Source organism: Lacerta agilis, chromosome 8 (assembly GCF_009819535.1).
Source record: "Lacerta agilis isolate rLacAgi1 chromosome 8, rLacAgi1.pri, whole genome shotgun sequence".
Classification (NCBI taxonomy): domain Eukaryota; kingdom Metazoa; phylum Chordata; class Lepidosauria; order Squamata; family Lacertidae; genus Lacerta; species Lacerta agilis.
In genome coordinates, this window is record NC_046319.1 from 56,812,545 (window position 1) to 56,834,331 (window position 21,787).

The 21,787-nt window shown below is 43.2% G+C and overlaps 1 protein-coding gene across 1 annotated transcript in view; it reads right to left on the reverse strand.

Annotated features, from left to right (window-relative positions):
- CSMD2 (CUB and Sushi multiple domains 2) overlaps nucleotides 1–21,787 on the reverse strand; it is a 512,122-nt gene that overhangs the window by 236,890 nt on the left and 253,445 nt on the right. The window contains 2 exon segments of the mRNA XM_033157666.1: nucleotides 1,160–1,237; nucleotides 4,002–4,114. Coding sequence (XP_033013557.1) covers nucleotides 1,160–1,237; nucleotides 4,002–4,114 — 191 coding nt within the window.

A 21,787-nucleotide genomic window follows, 5' to 3' on the forward strand; every position in this document is an offset into this window, starting at 1 on the left:
GTATATTGACCCAAGTAGTTCTGATCCTACATTAAAGGTAAGCCAAGAGGCACTTCTGCTCCTGTCTAGGAATGACACCAACATTTCCTGCCCAGCCATTCACACTACCAGATGCCCACTCTTGCACTGTTTCTATCCATTTCCAGCAGGGGTAGACTTTGTGCTTTAACATTTCAGTGATGCCAAAATTTGGCTGCGTCCAGGCTCTCTCGTCTTCCATTGTTCATCATTGTTGCAGCACCCCCTTGGCTCAATGACCAATGCAGGCGGACCGATCACTCTCCTCTAAATCCATTTTTTGACATCCAACTGCAAAATCCCAGCTCAGTTTCCATTCCAATGCAATTCTATGGAGGGAATCCACACCCAAGGATTGCTCCACTTCAAAATCACATACCTATCAAAGGAGTGCATATAATGCTTTTTGTGTGTGTAAAGGATCACATGTACAAACAAAAGATCACACACACACAAAAAAAAACCACCCAAAGGAGTCTGCTAACTTCAGTAAAGGAACAATCCCAGGACAAAACAAACTATCTATTCTAGGTCTGTTTCTAGCAAGTTGTCTCTTTAAAGAAAGGCAAAGTTAGTGAAAAACTGAAAAACGCACCCGGAATAAGTGTGGTGAATATTACTATTTTCTCCTTTTGTCTTTTTCTTTAAGTTAGGCACAGTGAAATTCAATGACCAGGAATGGGAGAGAGGAAAGATCCCATTTCAGATTATCAGTGGAGTTACTGCAGCTTTTTTGTTGTTTGCTTCCTCACCGCTGATCCAATTCCTCTTACATTCATGCTAGACAAATACATCGGGTTGTCAAAAAATGTGTTTGCATCTTGATGACGCTATAGAGTATGTGACAAAAAGCAGAGATATCCGAGTCTCCCAAAGCCCTCCACATGGTTGCTACCACTATAGATTGCACACACATGGCTTTCCCCTTCCCACCCATCCAGGCCGCATCTTGACAGTTAGTAGGTGCTTGCAAACAGAGCACCGGAAGGAGGAGGTGAGGCGATAATGCAGGGTAGGAGGCGGGGGTAACAAGCATTAAAACTTGGGAGAAAGAGTGGCAACGTTCTGGAGATTGCTGTAGAGTCATGGAATGCTTAAGGCGCTGGTTCTCACTGAACGTGCAACGGTGGGTGAAACTTACACACAGATGTCTTCTGGTTCGTGTCCTTACTCGGCATCAATTTCACTCCCCGGGACTTCATCTCCATTTGCTTCTTGACTAGAGAGGTAACGAAAGGGAAGAGAGATCAGCAAAAGATGGACTTCAGCCTGCCAGGAGAACAGACTTTTCTACAGGCCAGTCCATTTGCATTGGAGGCAAATCAGACATCCGGGGGGGGGAAGCAATGCTAAGGAATTAGTGGAAGAACAATTCAATCTCCCAAAAGAATTTCACCCACAATGTTTACAGCCTTCTTCAGTTCCTCGCCCCTGAGGATTACATTATATGCACCTGATAAAATGGACTTTATCTTTTAAAGCTTATAATAACATGTCTCTGCCTTTAAGGAAACACAAGACTGGTATTCTTGCAGACTTTTCCATGTAAATTGCTCTAAGTTCAGGTTGAATAATTTTCTCCAGAAGCTCCAGATCACGACAGGATGAATGACCCACATCAATAGAATTACCCCCTATTTCCTTCTTTGCCACTCAGTTCCTGAGCCTCAACTCTCTCTCGCCCTTTCTAAGATCCCCTTGAAACAGCAGGCAATAGAATCTTCATTGGACTGTACATATTTAGCGCATGCCTTGCCAGCATCTTCAAAAAATACCAGGAAGGAGTTTCTCCCAGAGTAACAAAAAGGCATCAAGTAAACTATTAGGGTTAATGCATCACTGAAGAATATACAGGGTATTCAAATGTTAAGCGATGCAAACAATGTTAGGTCCCATCTGCACTATGTGTTTAAAGACCTATGATTTCACAGTAATGGTTTCCCCCAAAGAATTGTGAAAACTGTAGTTTGTTAAGGGTGCTCAAAGTCGTTAGAAGACCCTGACGGATTGTAAAGGAACTCTGGGAACTGAGAATTCCATCAACTTTCTCTTGCTGGGAGGAAAGCAGACGGATGTGGTGTTTTGAGTAGATAGATAGAGGGATGGGAAAAGGTTAAGATACACCTTCCACCCACAGCTGTAGCCTTAGAAATATAAAAGAAAGGGTAAGGGAAATAGTAAGGTTTAATTTAGCTCTCTCTGTCCTTTGCGAGCATCTTCTGTCATCTGTCTAAACATAAACCTGTCTCTAAAAAGTAACTCAAGAAATTGGTTCTGAACCCCCTAGAGTCTCTTCCATATGAGCAATGGCTTCTTGGAAACTTATCTTTTAAAGCACTCAACATGCAAACACTCAGACTATTATGTCTAAGGTTTTTTTTGGGGGGGGGGAAGCCCCTGACATTTTCCTTAATCAGAGAGGAAATTATAACATTAATCTTTACTTGACTATTTTTGCAAAAAGAAGAAGAAGATGATGAAGAAGGTATGATTCAGGCAGGTGTATTTTTAATAAGCAAAGCAGCAATCATGGCTTTGATTTCCCTTTTCTTTTCTTTTTAAAAAATCAGCTTCAGGGCAATTGAAAATTATGACTAAACAGCTTTAAGTATTAAATCTGAAAGATGATTCATAAAGATCACAACCTGAGTTTCTTAACCGCAGAACACAGTGGTGGGAGGGGAGGAGAACCCAGTCTGAATTAACACATATGAAGGCTTGTTCTGAAAGCACCATGCATCACACACACCATGGTAGAGGTTTGGAACTGGATCCCGCTGGTGCTCTGGATTCTGACCTCCAACAAAACCTGCAGGTCATTTTGACAAGTGAACAGGGGCACCCACCTGTCAATCACCTGACTTCACCACAGATGAAGTGCTTTCCTTTGCCTGAGTAATTTGAAATCTGCAGTCCCCACAAACCCTGATTTCAGTAGGAGGCTGCATATTTGCTCTATACACAATGGCATGCATAGAGCAAAATGGGTATAATTTGGGGAAATGGTCTCCTGAATGAAATTAAGACCCTGGAAGGCCAAAGTAGTCCTGTGGGCCAGAAAACCTACACTACTGAGTTGTAGACACAATCCACCTTCTCCCAAAAATTCTGATGTTAAGAAAATGGGAAGCTGTTTCACGCTATTTGTCAATCAACCCCAGTATTGTCTGTTTTGACTCACAGCCACCCTTCAGTGTCTCTGGCAAAGGATTTACATCATATGCCAGCTGATACTTTTAACTGGAGATGCCAGGAGTTGAACTTTGGACCATCTGCATGCAAAGAGGCAGCTCTGTCACTGAGCTATGGTCACATTGGCATGACTTTCCTTCCTGGCAAATGCCAGACAAATCTGAGGTCTGCAGGCCGTGCAACAGTCACCAGCCTTGCCCTATTTGTGGACAGCAGTTCCCATCGCTAGCCATGGCAGTGTGGAAAAGAATATTTCAATACAATATTTGTAGCTCTTTGTTAAGCTATAATTTTGTCTCCGGTTTCAAAAGCATTGCAAGGAGTTGATCAGCAGGGTGAGGACAGAAATGGATAAATCCAAGGAATGCCACAGGATCTGCTTTTGAATGCAGCCCTCTGAGGTGGTTATGAGCAAGCAAAGGCCCACTAGGTGCTCGAGGGATTCCAATATTGGTGAATATCAATAAGAGCTGACTTAATCCTCCCCTTCCAGACTAACATATGAATTAGATTTGGCTGCCTGCCAGCTTGCACGTTTCCTGAATATTCTGACAAAGTTCTCACCTCAAAAAGCAGCAAAAACTAAAATAAAAAAGCAATATGTTTAGATACCTGCATTCTGATTAAAAGTGTATTTAAACAGGATGGAAAAAATGAACAAGATAAACTTAAAGCTGCAGCAAATAATGCATACTCCAATTCTCAAGCTGGTTTTTAGGAATTCCCACTGTTCATTGGTCATCCAGGAGGAGCAGGGGACTGGGCAGAATAAATCAGGAGACTGCCAATACCTTGATACTGAGCACTGAAGCCCTTCTGCCTGTGGTTGCCATCTGACATAAAGTGCATACGAAGCCAGTTTTTGCTGCTGATTACAGGGGCAGGAAGGTTTGTTCCCGTAAACCTGAAAAAAGGAAGACAAAACAAAGACAGCAAAGGTCAAAATTGTGTGGATTATTACTTTTTTTTTTTTAAGTATTCTGTGACAATGTAGAGGAAGTACCTGTCGTAATAGTGTCTTTCAAATACCACCCACACCCAAAGTCAGTGGATTTGTGTGGCTATTTCCTTGCTTTCAGATGATCTCTCTCCACCCCAATGAAGAAAAGGAAGTTAAAATAAATACATCATAGAGGGTCACCAGGGGCTAAATCTCTGTAACTAGTGAAAATGCTAGCCTTTCCAAGCTTCCCAGCCCATTTCAGAGAATTTCAAGGGAGAGGGGCAAAATATACTGCAGTAGCAGAATGATTCAGCATTGCTCAAGAATTATATTAATAAAACAAAAAAGTTGGAACGTTTTGTTCTGCCATCTTGATTCAATATAGCATGTGAATGTATCCTTTCATACAGCTTCAGTCTCGGGAACTGTCACACCTAATTGGTTGACAACACCTTCAGAGCTATTCTTATCAGTGCTGTTTGGAATGATTTCGTCTGCCATCCTGATTCAAAATGGCACCCAGTGGCATCCAAACATGGATTAAAGACAGCTCCTCCATCTTGGGAACCTTCTCAAGAAGTGTGCAAATGCAGAGAGAACAAAAGGACAAGCCACTTTTTAAAACATATAGAAGAATCAGTAAAAGGAAAAATACGCCACCGATCTTCCTCCTCACACCTCATCATTTATATAGTACATACCTGGTTTTAACTAATATGTGTATTACGTTGTTGTGATGTATTAAATTGTTTCTACGACATTTTATTATCAGGAGCTGTCCTTGACTCCTTTGGGGAGGAAGGATGTGTTGTAAAATCATCATGATATCAACATGCAGGGAATGATTCCATCTACTAGTCAGGAGTTCATACAATTTTAAAAAATAAATAAATAAAATAAAATAAAGTTCTTTATATGTTTAGCAGAGGCAGAGCCAGAATCGAGTTATGAATGCAGGAAAATATTGCTCAATTGTATAACTGCTCTTAAAGGCAGATATTTTGAGCAATTAAGGTTCCTCTTCACTAAGACCAGATTCACACCATATATTCATATCAAAGAGCTCTGAGAGTTGTAGTTTGTTAAGAGTGCTGAGAGTTGTTAGGAGACCCCCTATCCCCCTCACAGATCTGCAATTCCCATAGTTCCTTGTGAAAAGACGTTCATCATTAAATCATGGACCCCATAATTATTTGTGGGAAGTAATCTCTCGTCACTGTGGCATTGTAGTACTCAAACTATATGGTGTGAATGTGGCTGAAGTCAACAAGAAAAAGAAGAAAAAACCAAAACATATTGAGATAGGCCATGAAAAAACACAGAGAAACATTCTCCATGTCTCACTTTGGGAGCACTAAAATGGCACTGGTATTTCCATACAGCATTAAACATCCTATTGATGATCCAATTAAACAGGAAACCACACAACTCTCTATTCACTTATTCAATACTATATTTTCACTTTTTTAACAAAAGGAGGGGGGGGGGAAGAATTGCAATGGATTTTTTTTTTCTTGGAGGGGGATAGGGAATTAATAATAATGAGGGAACTCTTGGCCAAGCCATCACGGATTCTGTCGGAAACAAATGTTTACCTAATAGTCACAAGCACCCTTGAAAATTGGGGTATATGAGAGCAAAATTAATGGCCTTAACCAGAACAGTGCAAACAACATTAATGCGATAAGAGCTATTACAGAATCCAATTACTTTTAACCAAAGTCCATTTCAGACATTTTATTAGAGACAGTGTCACATTAGTTATATGCTATTGGCATTCTAAGACCAATTCCGTGTTTCAAGAACAGCGCAAAAAAGAAGAAGGCAATGACAAGAAACCCCACATATTCTGCCCTTGAAGAGACTGTGGTTTTCAGCTCTCATTGTAAGAACAAATCACCAAATCAATATGCAACCAAGTGCAATCACCAGAATAATCTACTGAGGATGCGTCTGAGATAATAGACCAATTCAGCAGTTAACCCTCTGCATAAAGAAGTAACATATGGATGGGAAGGTGTACCATGCATCCTGGCACTGCCCCCACCTCACCCACCCCACCATACCCATGTGTTCAGAGGTTCAGAAGCTTGCATAGGTTACCCGGAGCTCTAATAATTCAGGTTTCCTAACTGAGTGAAGAAGTCTACCCCAGTCCAGCTAACTCCCCCTCCATATATTTGCTGAATATATGGTCAGATGGGTGGCACCAGCTGTGTAGGTTTAACTTTGGTTCCCATATGTTGTTAGACTACCACTCCCATCACCCCTGCCTGCTGCCCTGCTGCCTATGGATGATGGGAGTTGTTGTTCTGCAACATCTACAGACCCAAGCTTGAGAAAGGCTGAGGTAATGTGTGGATAGAGCAAGTGCAGACATGAAGAACCTCAGACTCAGGGGACAAATGCAGTCCTCTAAGCTACTCTAACTGGTGCTTAGGACTCTCCCACAACACACACTCTTTCTCCAGGCCATGCCCCCCAACGGTCTTGCTCTGCACCCTCCTTGAGTGTTTTTGCCAAGCAGGAATGTTTCCTTGGATTCTGACAATGCCTCTTAATTGACTGGATGGAGGATACAATGGTAGGTGCGCATATAGACTAGCCTATTGTTCAAAGGCAAAATGTGCATTCCTTGCTCTGACCCTGCCCAACAACGGCATGAAGAAGGATACCCAGAGGGGAATGAATCCCTGGGCTGAAAAAGATTCCCCACCTCTGGGCTAATGAAATAACATAAGTGAAGAACTGAGAGATGGCACCTGCACTCTCCTGCCACTTTGGATGGCACATGAACAGCCTTCCAATCCCCTCTCACCACCAGCGAGTGGTAGGTGAAAGATTGGGAGAGGGAGGTCCTTTAAAAACCTCAGCAATTCCCTGCATGTTGCAGAGGTTCCCCAGTATGCAGGAACCAGTGGCAGAGCAAGCTGATTGGGTGTCTGGGGCTGCATGTGTGCCCTGCACCTGTGGGTGGAGCCATATGCCCACAGGGGCAGGGGCAGCCATCCGTGGGGTGGGGTGAGCCAGGACAGGACACTCTGCGGGGCCTCCGAGGAGTCTGCCTGCCTCCTTCCACTCAGCCGCCCTACAGCTGAGGGGGAGGTGGCAGGTAGACTGTTTAGGGCAGCACGGAGCCTGCGGGCACCCAAGCCACCGTGTCACTCCCAGGAAAGATGGGCATGCTGCAGGCCCCACAGTGACTGCCGCCCAGCATTTTGTCACCCCCCTTTGGTGGTGATACCCAGGGCGGCCCACCCCCACAGCACCCCCTTCCTCCACCCCTGGCGGGAACACACTGCCACCTTTTACCTGGGTCTGTTTTGGTACCCACGGTCTGCCCTTTCCCCACATTTTAAACTCATAAACCGCAGTTCCCCACCTGCATACATAAATTGAAATTAGTTTAGTGGGAAGTGCAAATGGGTGATTTTACTCTTCTCTCCTCACACATGGAGAATGGAAAGAGGAGCCCAAAGTACAGCTCATTCATGAAAATAAAATCTACCATGGTGTAGATTATCTGAGCTAGGCAGGTATTGGTTGAGATAGACTAATGGTCTTATTCTGCTGAAGGCAGCTTCATATGTTCAAACAGGGTAATGCCACCTTTCTGTCGCAATGCAAGACTTCACTGATCCTCCCTTAAGAATGACACAAAGAGCCTTTAAATCATTATGTCCCCAGAAACAGCTATTCTGTGTGGATGGGGCTTCTGGCTTGGGTAGGGGAGATATAAAACTAGTAAAAGAAACACTTTGCCTTTTAATTAGACTAATTGCTTAGAAGGCAATCTCTGGCAGATGATGCATCTGTGCTGATCTCAGAACCCAACGCAAAGCCCCAGGGGGATAAATTAATACATGATGCAAAGGAATGTTTGTGGCAGTGGCTGTCTGCTATTGATCTGAAAACTATGCATGTCGGGAATTGAAGCCTGAAAACTTTGTTGTGTGACTAGAAATTGCATAACTTCTCACGTCTTTATCTAGTTGCTCAATCTTCTTCAATGCCTCTTTAGTGTGTGTGTGTGTGTGTGTTGGTGCATTTACCCACACCTATCTGAAATTTATGTTCTGGTTTATTCCCCATAGTGTTGTGTCTGCTTGGTGGGGAAGCCCTGAGGAAGTTAGAGCAGTTAGATGAGAGAAGGGAAATTTCTTGGGAATTCACACATCCTTATGTAGGCCTCCCTAGGCAGCTGAAGTCCTACCAGAAGCTTCTCCTTCCTGAATAGTTTGCTCAGCAGCTGATTGAACACCCATCCTTTCATTCAAGTATGTTCAACTCAGTTGTGATTCTACTGATTCCAGTTTAGAGAGGCTGGGTGCAGCATAGAGCCCTAATGGCCATCCCAGCCACAGCTAAGAAAGAATCAATTGCTGTGTGGAGAAAGAGGCAATGGAGGACACGACTTGAATACAATGAGCAAGAAGATCACTATGAGATACATATCTTAAATGAGTCCATTGACTGATAGCTGTTAATTTTTACAACAGAAGACCGTGATCTCCATAGGGCTAAAAAGAATGGTGATGAAGCTTTAATGCCTAACATAATGGGCTATTTAATTATAGGTAAAGACACACAGAACTCAAGTAGCTGCTTAGCTCAAGGGCGTACTTTGGGGAGAAAAGTCTCTTTTGCCGCTTAACATAATACAAGTTTCCAATGCAACAGGAGGCAAGTGCTCCCACCCTCAGGAAGGAACTGGGCACTGCAAAACACGTGGAGAAACCACCACTCCATGGCCCTTTGCCCTCGCTTCCTCACAATGTGACCTGTATTTATTTTATTTTTTTTAAAAAAGATGGGTTTGTTTAGTTTTCAGAAATAACAATATACTGACAAAACAATTTTAAAGTAACAAATAAAAATGGCTGTGTGGAGCACATACTGCAATTGGAATAAGATGAACAGAAGGTTTAGTACACTTTTGCAGACGTCAATATAAAATAGATCTTGCAAAGGGAAGTAAGAGTCGCATATGATTAGGTAGCATTGCCTCATGGGGCATACGTTACTGGGGTCTTATGCAGTTCATTAATGTTATTTATAAAGCATAAAAATGGAAACCATATAACCATCCTATGATGGGTTAAATGCTCAGCTAATGTGCCCTATTAATACTATAAATGACAACATGTCATCAGTCTGTGCATCTCCCAATCACTGTCAATCAAAGATAACAAGGAAGGTTGACACCCAATATGATGACATCTTGTCACCCACCCCACATAACCCTGCCAAGCTTCAGGCAGACTGAAAAGATCTGGGTCTACTTTGCATGAAGAAGTATTAATATATACCAGGGGTGCCAACTTGAATGAAATATTGCGGGGACCCAAGTAATCTAACACATGACATGGTGCACGCATACAATTTGAATGGCAATGCCATATTTTATTATGGGGGCCAAAGCCCCCATGGGTCCTAGGAGTTGGCTCCTATGATATATACAGACTTTATATAATTATTTACTATGAACGTTACCCACAGAAGCAGTTTAGTCATGCTGGCCACATGACCCAGAAAGCTGTCTTGGGACAAACCCTGGCTCCCTCGGCCTGAAGCGAGATGAGTGCTGCAACCCCATAGTCACCTTTGACTGGACTTAGCTGTCCAGAGGTCCTTTACCTTACCTTTACCTTTAATTGCTACAATTATATATATGGTATGCTTTACCTCTGTAATCACCTGTCATGGGTTTAAATATTAGTCTCAAATCTTTGTGGTTCATGCTAAAATCTCCACACACAGCGACCAAAAATATTTCATCAAAATTCCAGGCAATTTCTAGGCTTGTTTGTTGTTCATTGGCCAAATTACTTCCTCAGCCCAATAAAAGTTAAAACTCAGTGGCTTACCAGCTTAAATGCACTTGGTCCTTGTGTTTTGCCTTAAGCTATGTGCTTGCCTGACCTAACCTGGTGCCTTCCAGATGTTTTGGACCACAACTCCTGAACTCAGGGTTTGTTGCCCACAATAGCTGGTAAGTACCAGGTTGGGGAAGGATGATCTAAACAGCTTATTTCTTTCTCTCTAACCCTGCACCCCCAGAGAGGCCTTAATTCAGAATGGCTATTGAACTTCCACTAGTGAGTAATGATTATTTATTTTTTACTTTAATCTTAATAGGCGGCTAGTCATCCAAACCCATGAGAATATCCAATTAGCATATTGAAATCTTTAGGAAGTTGAAGATGTAATTAGATTGTTCTTGTTTCCAAATAAGGCCAGTGCATCTTACCCCCACTCCCAAAACAAGGGTGTGATGTTCCGCGGGAAGAGGAATAACCTGGGAGAGAGGAGGAAACTCCAACCACTTCCCCATTTGCTATCCAGATATGTTCAGTGTAATGCTGACCCAAAATCCTCAGCCCCAGGGGCTCAAAAATATTCTCTCCATGCAAACATTGTGGGTAGGCTCCTAAATGTTCAGGAGGCAATTCTTCAGTAAGATTTTCCAGGATGCCTTCGAGTAACACAAGGGAGACATGATGTTACATGGCTCCAAAGGTGTTCCAATAAGTGATGCAAGCAGAAAGCTGTCAATTTAGCTTTCTGCTGTTATGAGCAATATGGGGTTTTATGTTAAATGGGATGGGGAGGGGACTGGAAAGCACTTGGCTGCTTCATAGATTTCAGCAACAAAAGCTCTAACCCTTTCCTACACATTGGAGAAATACACACACACACACACCCCTTCACCGTCCCTCAGGATGTTTTTTTTTTTTTTTTTTTTTTTAATTCCCATCCACCAGATGGATGGGGAAAAAAAGAGTAATTTTCAGTGTAGCTCTAATTCAGTGGCCAATTCATGATGCTCCAACAATTTAGAGACTCCAAGATATTTCTGTTGACCATGGGCTGGTCTAAAGTCTCTTTAGACTTGGGCCAGTCTCTCAACCTAAGTTACCTCACAGAGGTCTCCTGAGGATAAAAAAAGGGAAGAGAGAAGAAGTGGGTCGCAGGTGACAGGGTAAAACAACAACAACAACAACAACAACAACAACAACAACAACAACAACTAATAATAATAATAATAATAATAATAATAATAATAATAATAATAATATAGACTCCCCCCTTTTTTTCTTAAAAGAAAAAAGAAAAATACACACAGTATTACATTAGACTCAATATTTTACTGTGTTCATGTCAGGTTTCTTTCTTCAGGGAGTTTTTATTTTATCAGTTGCACATTAGATTTGAGATGTATGCACAGTATAGCATACATCTCAAATAGTTCTACAACAATCATAACAAAACAAAACAAAACAAAAAAACCGGGGAAAGGGGAATACATTTCATGTTTCTAAGAACAAACTTGTTTTGGTCAGGAACGCCTGCAATGGCTATCCCACCTGATGGCTGCAAAGCTTATTAAATATGAAAACCACATCATTGAGCAATTCATCTACAGAAGAGAGAGGGAAAGAGAGGGTACCGATCTTTCAGTAAGCAGAAGAGACAGTGTTTCACAAACTCTACATCATTATTTATTACTGTATTCACTTTTTTTTGCCCTTTAACCTTTCCCTCCGAACTTCCAGTCTAATTATCTCAAGAGGTGAAGAGATGGCCCTTAATTTAAAAGCACGTTATTTTAGGCGATTCTCTTTAATAAAGCACACGGGCAAAGCCCCCACCCAACCTCCCAATTTTATTTTACCAGCAGGATGAGAAAATTCCCGCCAGGGCTGGACTTCTGCAAGGAAAACAAGTAATTAGGTCAAGTTGTTCTTCAAGATTAAAAGCCACAGGAGTAAAGAGCAAGAGCACTTCTCCAAATAGATCCATCTTGTTTCCAAACAGGAATTGATGAAGCCAGAGTTCCAGTGGTTGAAGGGCATGGGGGGGGGCTGTCACTGCTCAGGGATTATGGTTTCAGGTTGCAGTCCAGAAACCATTCAAGCCATTTGCACAGGCAATGACCCACCCCCAAACGTTTCAGTATGTATATGGTGGGGCATTTGCTTCTTATGCTTTGCCTCTTAACAACGGTAGCTTAACTGTGTTCCATATAACACCTTGGCCATTTAACAAATCTTACAAGTGTACGTGAACTATCACTGTGTTATAGAATCAATACACCCCATAACCAGTTTCCTCAATCATAGAATCATAGAATCATAGAGTTGGAAGAGACCACAAGGGTCATCCAGTCCAACCCCCTGCCAAGCAGGAAACACCATCAAAGCATTCCTGACAGATGGCTGTCAAGCCTCTGCTAAAAGACCTCCAAAGAAGGAGACTCCACCACACTCCTTGGTAGCAAATTCCACTGCCGAACAGCTCTCACTGTCAGGAAGTTCTTCCTAATGTTTAGGTGGAATCTTCTTTCTTGTAGTTTGAATAAGTTGCACAAATTCAGTGCAAGAGAGGGTATGTTGTGTAGTAGTTAAGCATTCAACACCAGTCTTCTACTATGAAAAATTAAAGGTGTGCCCATTTAGCATACATTTGAAATCTAATTATCACTGACTGTAATTCTGGCATCTCATTGCCATTCAACTCCCACCTTACAATGTTCCCCATTATACATCTGCTAACTAAGCTTTTGCATTCATGCATCTGACAAAGTTGGTATGCATCCACGAGATTTTTCCCCCCATAATGAATTTGTTAATATTTAAGGTGCCATAAGTCCTTTTTTATGTTTTTTTGCTGTAGGTGTTTTTGCAGCATGTGCTGGCTGAGGCTGATGGCAGTTGTCTTCCAAAACATCTGGAGGACACCAGATTGGGGAAGACTGTGTTAATCTGAATTTCCTATTAGAAGTCACCATTCATGACAATATCTGAAGCAGAATTCCCTCCTTCCCACCAATCCTAGGCATTTTCAAGCCTATTCTGTAGATTTGGACATTTATAGCATTTATAGTATTATAGGTTTTTTTTTGGGGGGGGGGGTTCAGTTTGAATGATATCCATGAATCCCTTCCAGGCCTATGACTCTGTCTCAAGGCAGCTTAGAAGAGGCCACTGTCAAGGTTATGACCTCAGCTAAGTACCCATCACCTGCATCTTAAAAAGTGAGCTCTGCTGCCATAGAAACGAATGGGTGAGCATTTGCCCACCTCACCTGGCTTGATAGTACATCATCCTAGCCTAGGCTGGAGAACAACAGGCCTAGGCTGGAGAACTAGGCTGCTGCTGCAAACTGGGGAGACACAGAGACATATCTGCTCTGAGCTAGACCCAAGACCTGCGGTTTTGAGTTCACTAGACCCCTAATGGGGAAGCAAGATCTGTTGGGGTATTAATGCTGAGAGTCCCTCCAACCTATGCTCAGATTGCATATATGTGTGAATAAAACAATATATCCAAGAGACACCACATTCTCTGTCAATCTTCATCCTCAAGAAAACAAACCCTGGATACATGCCAGTGCCCCTGGAGTCTTTCGTCTCACACAATAGTTGTGTGATGGAGACATGAAGCCACCTAATTCACGAAGGTAGAACTTCTAGTTGTCTGAAAGGAGATGTGGTCGGAACTTCAGGGGTTTATTTGTCTGCGAGGAAACAAATTCAAGAGGATGACCACTGTATCTTTACTGAACAAGCAAGCACCCAGCAGAGCAACTCCCCCAGCACCTGCAAATCAAAAGACTTCTAAGTCAGCAGCACCTTGTTCTTAAAAGGCATCTTTTGGAACAAAGGCCCTTTCTTACTAGAGGTGACCTGAGATAGTGTTTATCATTATCTCGACCACTTTGGGGGAGTTAGTTCCCATCAAAGATGCAAAGGCTTGCACTGAAAAAGGAGAATCAGCCGGGGCTGTCAGCTTTAATTACCATCCACTCTCGCATTACACTGGCTGGCTGAAAACAAAGCAAAGCAAACCCCCAAAAACAAAGAAACCAATCATTTTTTTTTTCATTGCAAAAGATTTACAGTGATGTTCTTAATTCATGCTTTTTTAATTTAAAGAAGAAAAGATGCAATTTGCACTCCCTCGGATTTCTCGATGTGGCAAGCATCTGCAAACACCAGCTGCCTCTTTAAACAACAGTGGGACAAACTAGTTTACACTTAGTTCAAGAGGTGTGTTTATGAGCACTCAAAGTGTGGGAAGGGATAGGGATGCCTGCCCTGCCGCCAACATCCGCATGCGCACCCCTGCCCCCTGACCTGTTCCAATCCCTGACCCTCCTCATGCTGGCATTCAAAAGATGCCCCATGCAAGATGAGGTGGTTGGGGATGGGGTGTTGTGAACAAGGACACTGTGGGTGGGGCCCGCCTGTGCACCCCTGCTCCCATATTCTATTTGAGCACATCTATATCCAGGCAAATGCCTGAAGGAGCCTAAGGTATGTCCTGCATTAGCATTTTCTAGCACCATATCAGAAAAACACATCCTTTTCTGCATGTTTCCATGACACAGGAGGGATGGCAACAGCATAGTGGTTTGCATATGTTTGCATTCACAAGAGCCTGGGTTCAATTTCTGGATTTCTGGGCTACTGGATTGCCAAAGTAGATCACTCAAGGCCAGACAGACCAATTGTCTGATTCAATGTACCGGTAAATTAACTTTGTGTATCCTTTATGACTAGCTGAGGATGTAACACAGGAAGCTGCCTTATCCTAAGGGCTCATCCACACTTACCCTCTCCCTCCCTGCACTTTTTAGATACAGGTCTGTGGATTCTCTGTCCCCACCACTTACCCCAGGAAAAACCGTTCTTTAACACTGAATTGGAACAAATAGTCAGATCACTTGTTTATCTAGTTGTCTACTACAGTGATGGGCTGCGGTGACTCCCCAGGATTTCATGAAGGGGCCTTTCCCAGCCCCATCTGGAGATGTGGGGGATCAAACCGGGGATCAAACCTTTCTGCATTCAAGTTAGGTGCTTTTTTTTTTTAACCAAAGCCTGGAATTCAGCAAGCCTACATTTTTTTTTTTGCAGCATAAAGCGAACTGCAATATAAGTAATGTACTTTAGCCATACAGATATTTCCTTAACTGCATTCCAGTTGTAGGGGAAAAAATGTTTTGTTTTCTTGGAAGGGATGATGGTAGTGAAATGGGAATAGGGATGACATGGGTGGGAATAGCTCATCGAGAGCCCTGCCCTAGGAAGCTCCCTACCGGTATACAGACCCCATTCCATGTCTGAACAGTTACCACATAAGCTGCCACACTTTTCAAATGAGGTCTTATTAAGGAGGACTAGGAATTTTTGTGCATGGATGGGTAGTCTCAGGATCCATCAACTGGCATGAAATGAAGGTGCCAAACTGTATTGGGAAGCCCCAGACTTCTCTGTCTGGCTCTAAGAACTCTTCCTAGGTCACTAGCCCAGCTTTGCATCCTCCTGGGGGGGATTTTACTACTACTACTACCTGGCTGGTATGTATCCTTGAAATGTGATGTTGCCCCTTGCTTGCCTGAGGGTATGTGTGTTTGTAGAAATCTCTGACTTTTGCATGTACAATATTGTTGTTGTTGTTGTTGTTGTTGCATTTTCCATATACATTATACATACTTTTGTTTTTCATCCTATCATATATATATACGTATGTATATATGTATGTGTGTATATATATACTTCCCAACCTATCTTTCCTTGACATCCTATTGTACATTCTGTTGGCATGCCACATCTCCCCTTATTGTCTATTGTTTTCTCCTTCCATTCATAATCATTTGTTTTATCTACTGTTCATAGGGTCAACCCTACTTGCAGATTTATCTTAATACCGCTTCATTTTAGATACCCTTCAAGTTGTTCCCACTCACTTATTACTGTCCTTCCATCTATATTTCTTACTTTGGCTGTCATACTTCCTAGTTCGACATATCCTATTAGTTTATGCAGCCATTGATCTTTTGTTGGACTATCCTTCTCTTTCCACATTTCTGCGTATAGTATTCTTGCAGCTTCTGTTGCATATAGAAATAAGTTTTGAATTTTCGTTGGTATTTCCTGACCTACTACTGCTAACAGGAATGCTTCTGGGTTTGTTTGTTTATTGGGGGGTGCGCACTTAAGCCTCTTTTTTTAGTTCCTTCTGCATGTAATATGCTGTACAAAAGCAAGGCTGACATTCTGGTCACTTCTTGCCTATCTATGGCCCTGCCCACCACTGGCATACAATCCCTGGAAGACTGCTCTTGCAGGAATGCAACCCTCAGCCTGAAAAAATTTCCCTTGCCCTGGTGTAAGAAGGAGAAACATTTCAGAAATAGCCAAGAAGATCCACTCCTTCCCTGACCCAAAATGCCACAGCTGTGTTTTCTCCTAGCCATCTCCTCAGGTTAATCTAATAGCTGACTATTTGTACACATGCCCTTCCTGCTCGGAAGGGACACAGGTGGCGCTGTGGTCTAAACCACAAGAGCATTAGGCTTGCCAGTTGGAAGGTCAGCAGTTTGAATCCTCGCAACGGGGTGAGCTCCCGTTGTTTGGTCCCAGCTCCTGCCCACCTAGCAGTTCAAAAGCACATCAAATCCAAGTAGATAAATAGGTACCGCTCCAGCAGGAAGGTAAATGGCATTTCTGTGCACTGCTCTGGTTTGCCAGAAGCGGCTTAGTCATGCTAGCCACATGACCCGGAAGCTGTCTGCGGACAAACGCTGGCTCCCTCGGCCTATAGCGCGAGATGAACGCACAACCCCAGAGTCATCCGTTACTGGACCTAATGGTCAGGGGTACCTTTACTTTTACCTTCCTGCTCACACCAAACCAGAAAGAATGGGAAGTTATTCTCATTTTCTTCCTATGTTTAAGCCTTTGAATGTTTCTGGTGATGGTGATTAAAGCTGGCCTTTTGGCAGCTTACTCTATCGTCTAATAATCATCCCGGCAGCTATAAAATTGGCTTCTTGTTCTACCTTCGGTTACCACTAAGAATAAGCCTCCTCCCTTCCTTTCCGGTATATTCACACATGCTTTTATAGTTATAACATCCAACTTCATCATCTTTTACATTCATCTCCTCAGAGGGCTTGCTTCGGAATACATTTCTAGAACTGCCTGTTTTGAAATTCCCTTCTAAACCTATTGGATATTTGCCTGTAGGGGGAAGGGCTGGTTTGCTTATTTCCACATTCCAGCAGGTCTTTAGCAATAAGATGTGTCCCTCATTTGCCTCATGTAAGCCCCCATTTTGCCAAAGGCAGGAAGCTAGAAAAGAGAGATTATTGAACATTATGTGTCTTTCACACTGTGACTAATATGCTGCAATCATTAAATTTTTGCCAAATTTCCTTTAGTGTGGGTGGACATTTTCTGTCATCCCACAGAAGCTCGAGCAGTGGATGGGGGTGGGATCTCAATGATTAATGGGGGGAGAAAACAAATGTGTGCAACTATGTTTAGTATATACCCAACTCATTCAGCTCATCAGAACCTGACTTTATTGTGGGGGGGGGGATGAAATTGATTACTGAAACACTTGCACATTAACACTGGGTAAAGTTCCCAGCACTTCAGTCAGAATCAGCTTAAAGCAAGCAATCAGAACAGGAGTTCTGAGCTTCTCCTTGAGCTGACTATATGGATTTATGTATGTACGTATTTCACAAGATTTATATACTGCTGGATTGTAATAAAATCTCACAGCAATTTACAAGAAGAATAAAGCAATAAAATTACCAGTAAAAAAACCAAACCCACCACAGTTAAAAACAACTATTTAAAACATTCAAACTAGGATTAAAATTAATAGTACATGAAAACCTGGGTCAATATTCCACCTGTCTGAGTAAGGCTTGAGGCAAGCCACTTGCCTAAACAAACATATTTTTGCAGCCTCTGAAAAGAGTTCATTGAAGGCACCTGCTTGGTGTCAATACACAGGGAGTTCCAAAGTGTGGGTGCATACATGTTGACGTTGCACAATGCTGCATTGCACCCTGGGAACTGTAGTTGGTTTCACCAGCTGTATGGTCACAACCATAACACCCAGCCATGGTGAGAGGCCTTTGGAAACTCAATGTTTCTCCTTCCAAACCCTGCACAACTGCAGTCAGTCAGAGTTTCATCAGGAGTGAGGGACTAAGGTCAAAGAGCTTGCATGTATGCACGAAATGCAGAGCACACATAACATTTTTTTTAAGAGGGAGGGTTCACAAAACTCAATCCAGCTTTGCTTACTTACATACATATAGATTTATACACCACACCTTTAACACATGTTTGTGTTCCCAAGGAGGCTTTAAAAAGTAGCAAGAAGTAACAAATATAAAAAAACAGCAAATTAACACAGAAATTTTAAAGCAACAAACTAGGACAGCAACAGCTGTGGTAGAATGAAACTGATCTAAGATTTAAAAGGCTTAAATTAGCAATTTTTAAAAGCTTGGGGGCACAGGAAAGTTTTGCCCAGCAAGTTTTGCCAAGTAATGAGGTATCTAGACAGGCCTCCTTAGGGAGGGCATTCCAAAGACAAGGAGCCACCACAGAAAAGGCTGCCTCCCGGGTCACCCCCTACCACACCTCAGAAGGTGGGGGCACCCAGAAAAAAAGAAGTTTCAGAAGACCATCTCAGTGGGCAGGTGGATTGAGACAGGAGAAAGTTGTCCAACAAATATCTGGGGCCCGATTCATCTGACAATTCTGAACCAGGCAAATCTGTAGGCTGAACGAAGTAATGACAACCTCAAATGACATCACTGCCACAAACAGCTCATTTGGGCTTGTCAGCATTATAGGTCAGGCACCAATTTTTTGCTCTACAGGAAGGTAACTGAAGACAGTTTGTGCTAGGAAACAGACACCGTGGATCAGAGTGCCACCCCTTTAATCTCTGAAGGGATCTGTCCATTTGAGATGACAACTTAATTGAGGTGTTGAGGTTGCTCAGGAGTGTCCACCCTATTTGCTATCTTTAGCCACGCTTATCCCAGTAGCTATCAAGAGTGCTACCAATTGTGCTATCCGGAAATATTAGGTTGTCTACCACCTCACCTCTCAGGGGATTTCCAGCTCACAGAGTGAACCTATTCCCGCTCCTGAGGATGCAGAGGATGAACTAGGGGAGTAAAGAACAACTCACAGTGCAGAGGGGCAGCCATTAAAGAGTTTTACTCATCCAATGCATTTTATTATTGTTTTTCATAGTATTTTTATTGAAGTTTTAAAAGTATAAGAGAAGAGAGAGAGAAGAAACTGGGGGGGGGGGGAAAGCATTCTGCAGCATCAACGCAGGCAAAGAACATAAATAAAGCACAAATATTGCTGTGGCTTAACAAATATATCTACATTTGGGGGGGGGATACCATGGTAATTATCATGGTGGATCAAACAAAAATGTTGATCTTAATTCCCATGCTTCCTTATGTGTACACCATATGAACAGAGCTACGGCAAGATATAAAAGAGCATAGGTGTCCTGTATACCTGAAGGAGCATCTCCACCCCCATCGTTCAGCTCGGACACTGAGGTCCAGCACCAAGGGTCTTCTGGCAGTTCCCTCACTGTGAGAAGTGAGGTTACAGGGAACCAGGCAGAGGGCCTTTTCGGTAGTGGCGCCTGCCCTGTAGAACAGTGTTTTTCAACCACTGTTCCACGGCACACTAGTGTGCCGCGAGATGTTGCCTGGTGTGCCGTGGGAAAATTACTTTATATATAGTCAATATAGGCACAGAGTTAAATTTTTTTAACATTTTCTAATGGTGGTGTGCCTCGTGATTTTTTTCATGAAACAAGTGTGCCTTTGCCCAAAAAAGGTTGAAAAACACTGCTGTAGAATGCCCTCCCATCAGATGTCAAGGAAATAAGCAACTATTTTACTTTTAAAAGACATCTGAAGGCAGCCCTGTTTAGGGAAGTTTTTAATGCTTAACGCTGTATTGTGTTTTTAACATTCGGTTTGGAGCCGCCTAGAGTGGCTGGGGAAACCCAGCCAGTTCGGTGGGGTTTAAATAAATTATTATTGTTAATAATTATTATTGTATCTTATTGATTGTATTTTTTATGTAACCAATTCTGTAGCATAAGCTGGAGAGACCCGAGTATGGCTCTTTTTGCCAGAGTGCCCACTTCAAGACCCACGGAGTATGCAAGGTAAAGTTTTACTTCTCATGACAGGCTAGACCACCTTCACTGAGGTACTTTGAGGTGCCCTTCCTTGTTTGGCACTCCCATTTGTCTAGAATCCCTTGAACAAGTCGCCATGTAAGACAGCAGTATTGTCTGAGCCAATTTCAGAAATGGTTAACTTGCCAAGGAAAAAGAGTGATTTAATTATAATCAGTGACTGTTCAAAGTCCAGCTGCAGTGGGAATATTCATTAAGCATTCCCATACCCTTCTTTGCCATTCCCTTGCTGCTACTCTTTCCTGCTCAACTTGCACATGCATGCACATCCTTGCATGCTTGTGCTCTCTTCCCTCTCTCTTGTGCACACACGTCAAGCTTAATGAGGCATTCTGCTCCTCCGGCTCCTGGCAGGCTTCAGGAACTGAAGACAAAGGAGGTCAGCAGCCAAGATACTTAGGGGGCTTGGAAAGCTAAACCCACTGAAAGGAACAAGGCTCCTGGTTTGGATACTTACATGCAAAAGCTGCGGGATGCAAAGAAAGAAGGAAAGAAGGAAAGAAGGAAAGAAGGAAAGAAGGAAAGAAAGAAAGAAAGAAAGAAAGAAAGAAAGAAAGAAAGAAAGAAAGAAAGAGTTGCCGGCTCTTTGCTCTCTAGTGGAGAGAATGATCCAACAAACATATTCTACACTGTAATGAAGCTATTAAGTGGTTAAGAAGTTGGAGGATTTGGGGGAACCACCCCAAACCCAAAGTCACCAAATCCCAGACACAGGGATTTGGACAGTTATTTGAGCTGCTGAAAATAATAGGTCTCTAAATTTTTAAACTGCCCTATGACTGTTTGGTAAAGGACGGTATAGATATCCCTCCCTCCCTCAGTGTTAGAGGTGCTTGAAGCAGATCCACTGGAATCAATGGGTATACGCTGACTTAGTTGGCTATCACTCATTAACCACTTACTATAAAGAGAGGGGGGGAAAGGATCCGAATCAATTTACAACTCCGCTTGACACTTTAACCGCCAAGTCCACAGCAGTGGTGGAGGAAGGAGGGAGCGGGGGATAATACGGTTCACCCCGGGTGTCATCACTGAGGGGGTGTGTGTGACAAAATGAGGTTTGTTTTCCTTATAAAAAAAATGGGTTCACGAAACTTTTTAGAAGTGACATGGTGGCTTAGGCACCAGCAGGTTCAGCACTGCCTGAAACGGCAGCGTGCAACTTGCGCCTGCCTACTGCCTCTCGCTCAGATGCCCTACAGCTGAGGGGGAGGCAGCGGAGAGGCTCCAAGTGTCGGAGAGGTTGACCCCGCCCCCATGGGCAGATCACCCTGCCCCTATGGGCAGCTCATCCCGCCCCCACAGGCAGGGCCAGTGTGTCCATTAAGGCGAACTAGGCAATTGCCTAGGGCGCCAAAATGGAGGGGGCGCTGGCCAGGCTTGGGCGGGGGGGCGGGGCAGGCTAGCAGCAGCTTCTCCACTGTAGCGGAGAGGTGCTGCTTGCCCCCTACACCACCCCCCGGCTCCCGCTAAAGCAGGCTTTGGCGGGGGGCGGGGCGGGCGAGCAGCAGCTTCTCTGCTACAGCGGAGAAACTGCTGCTTGCCTCTCCACCACTGCCACCTACCGCTAAAGGAG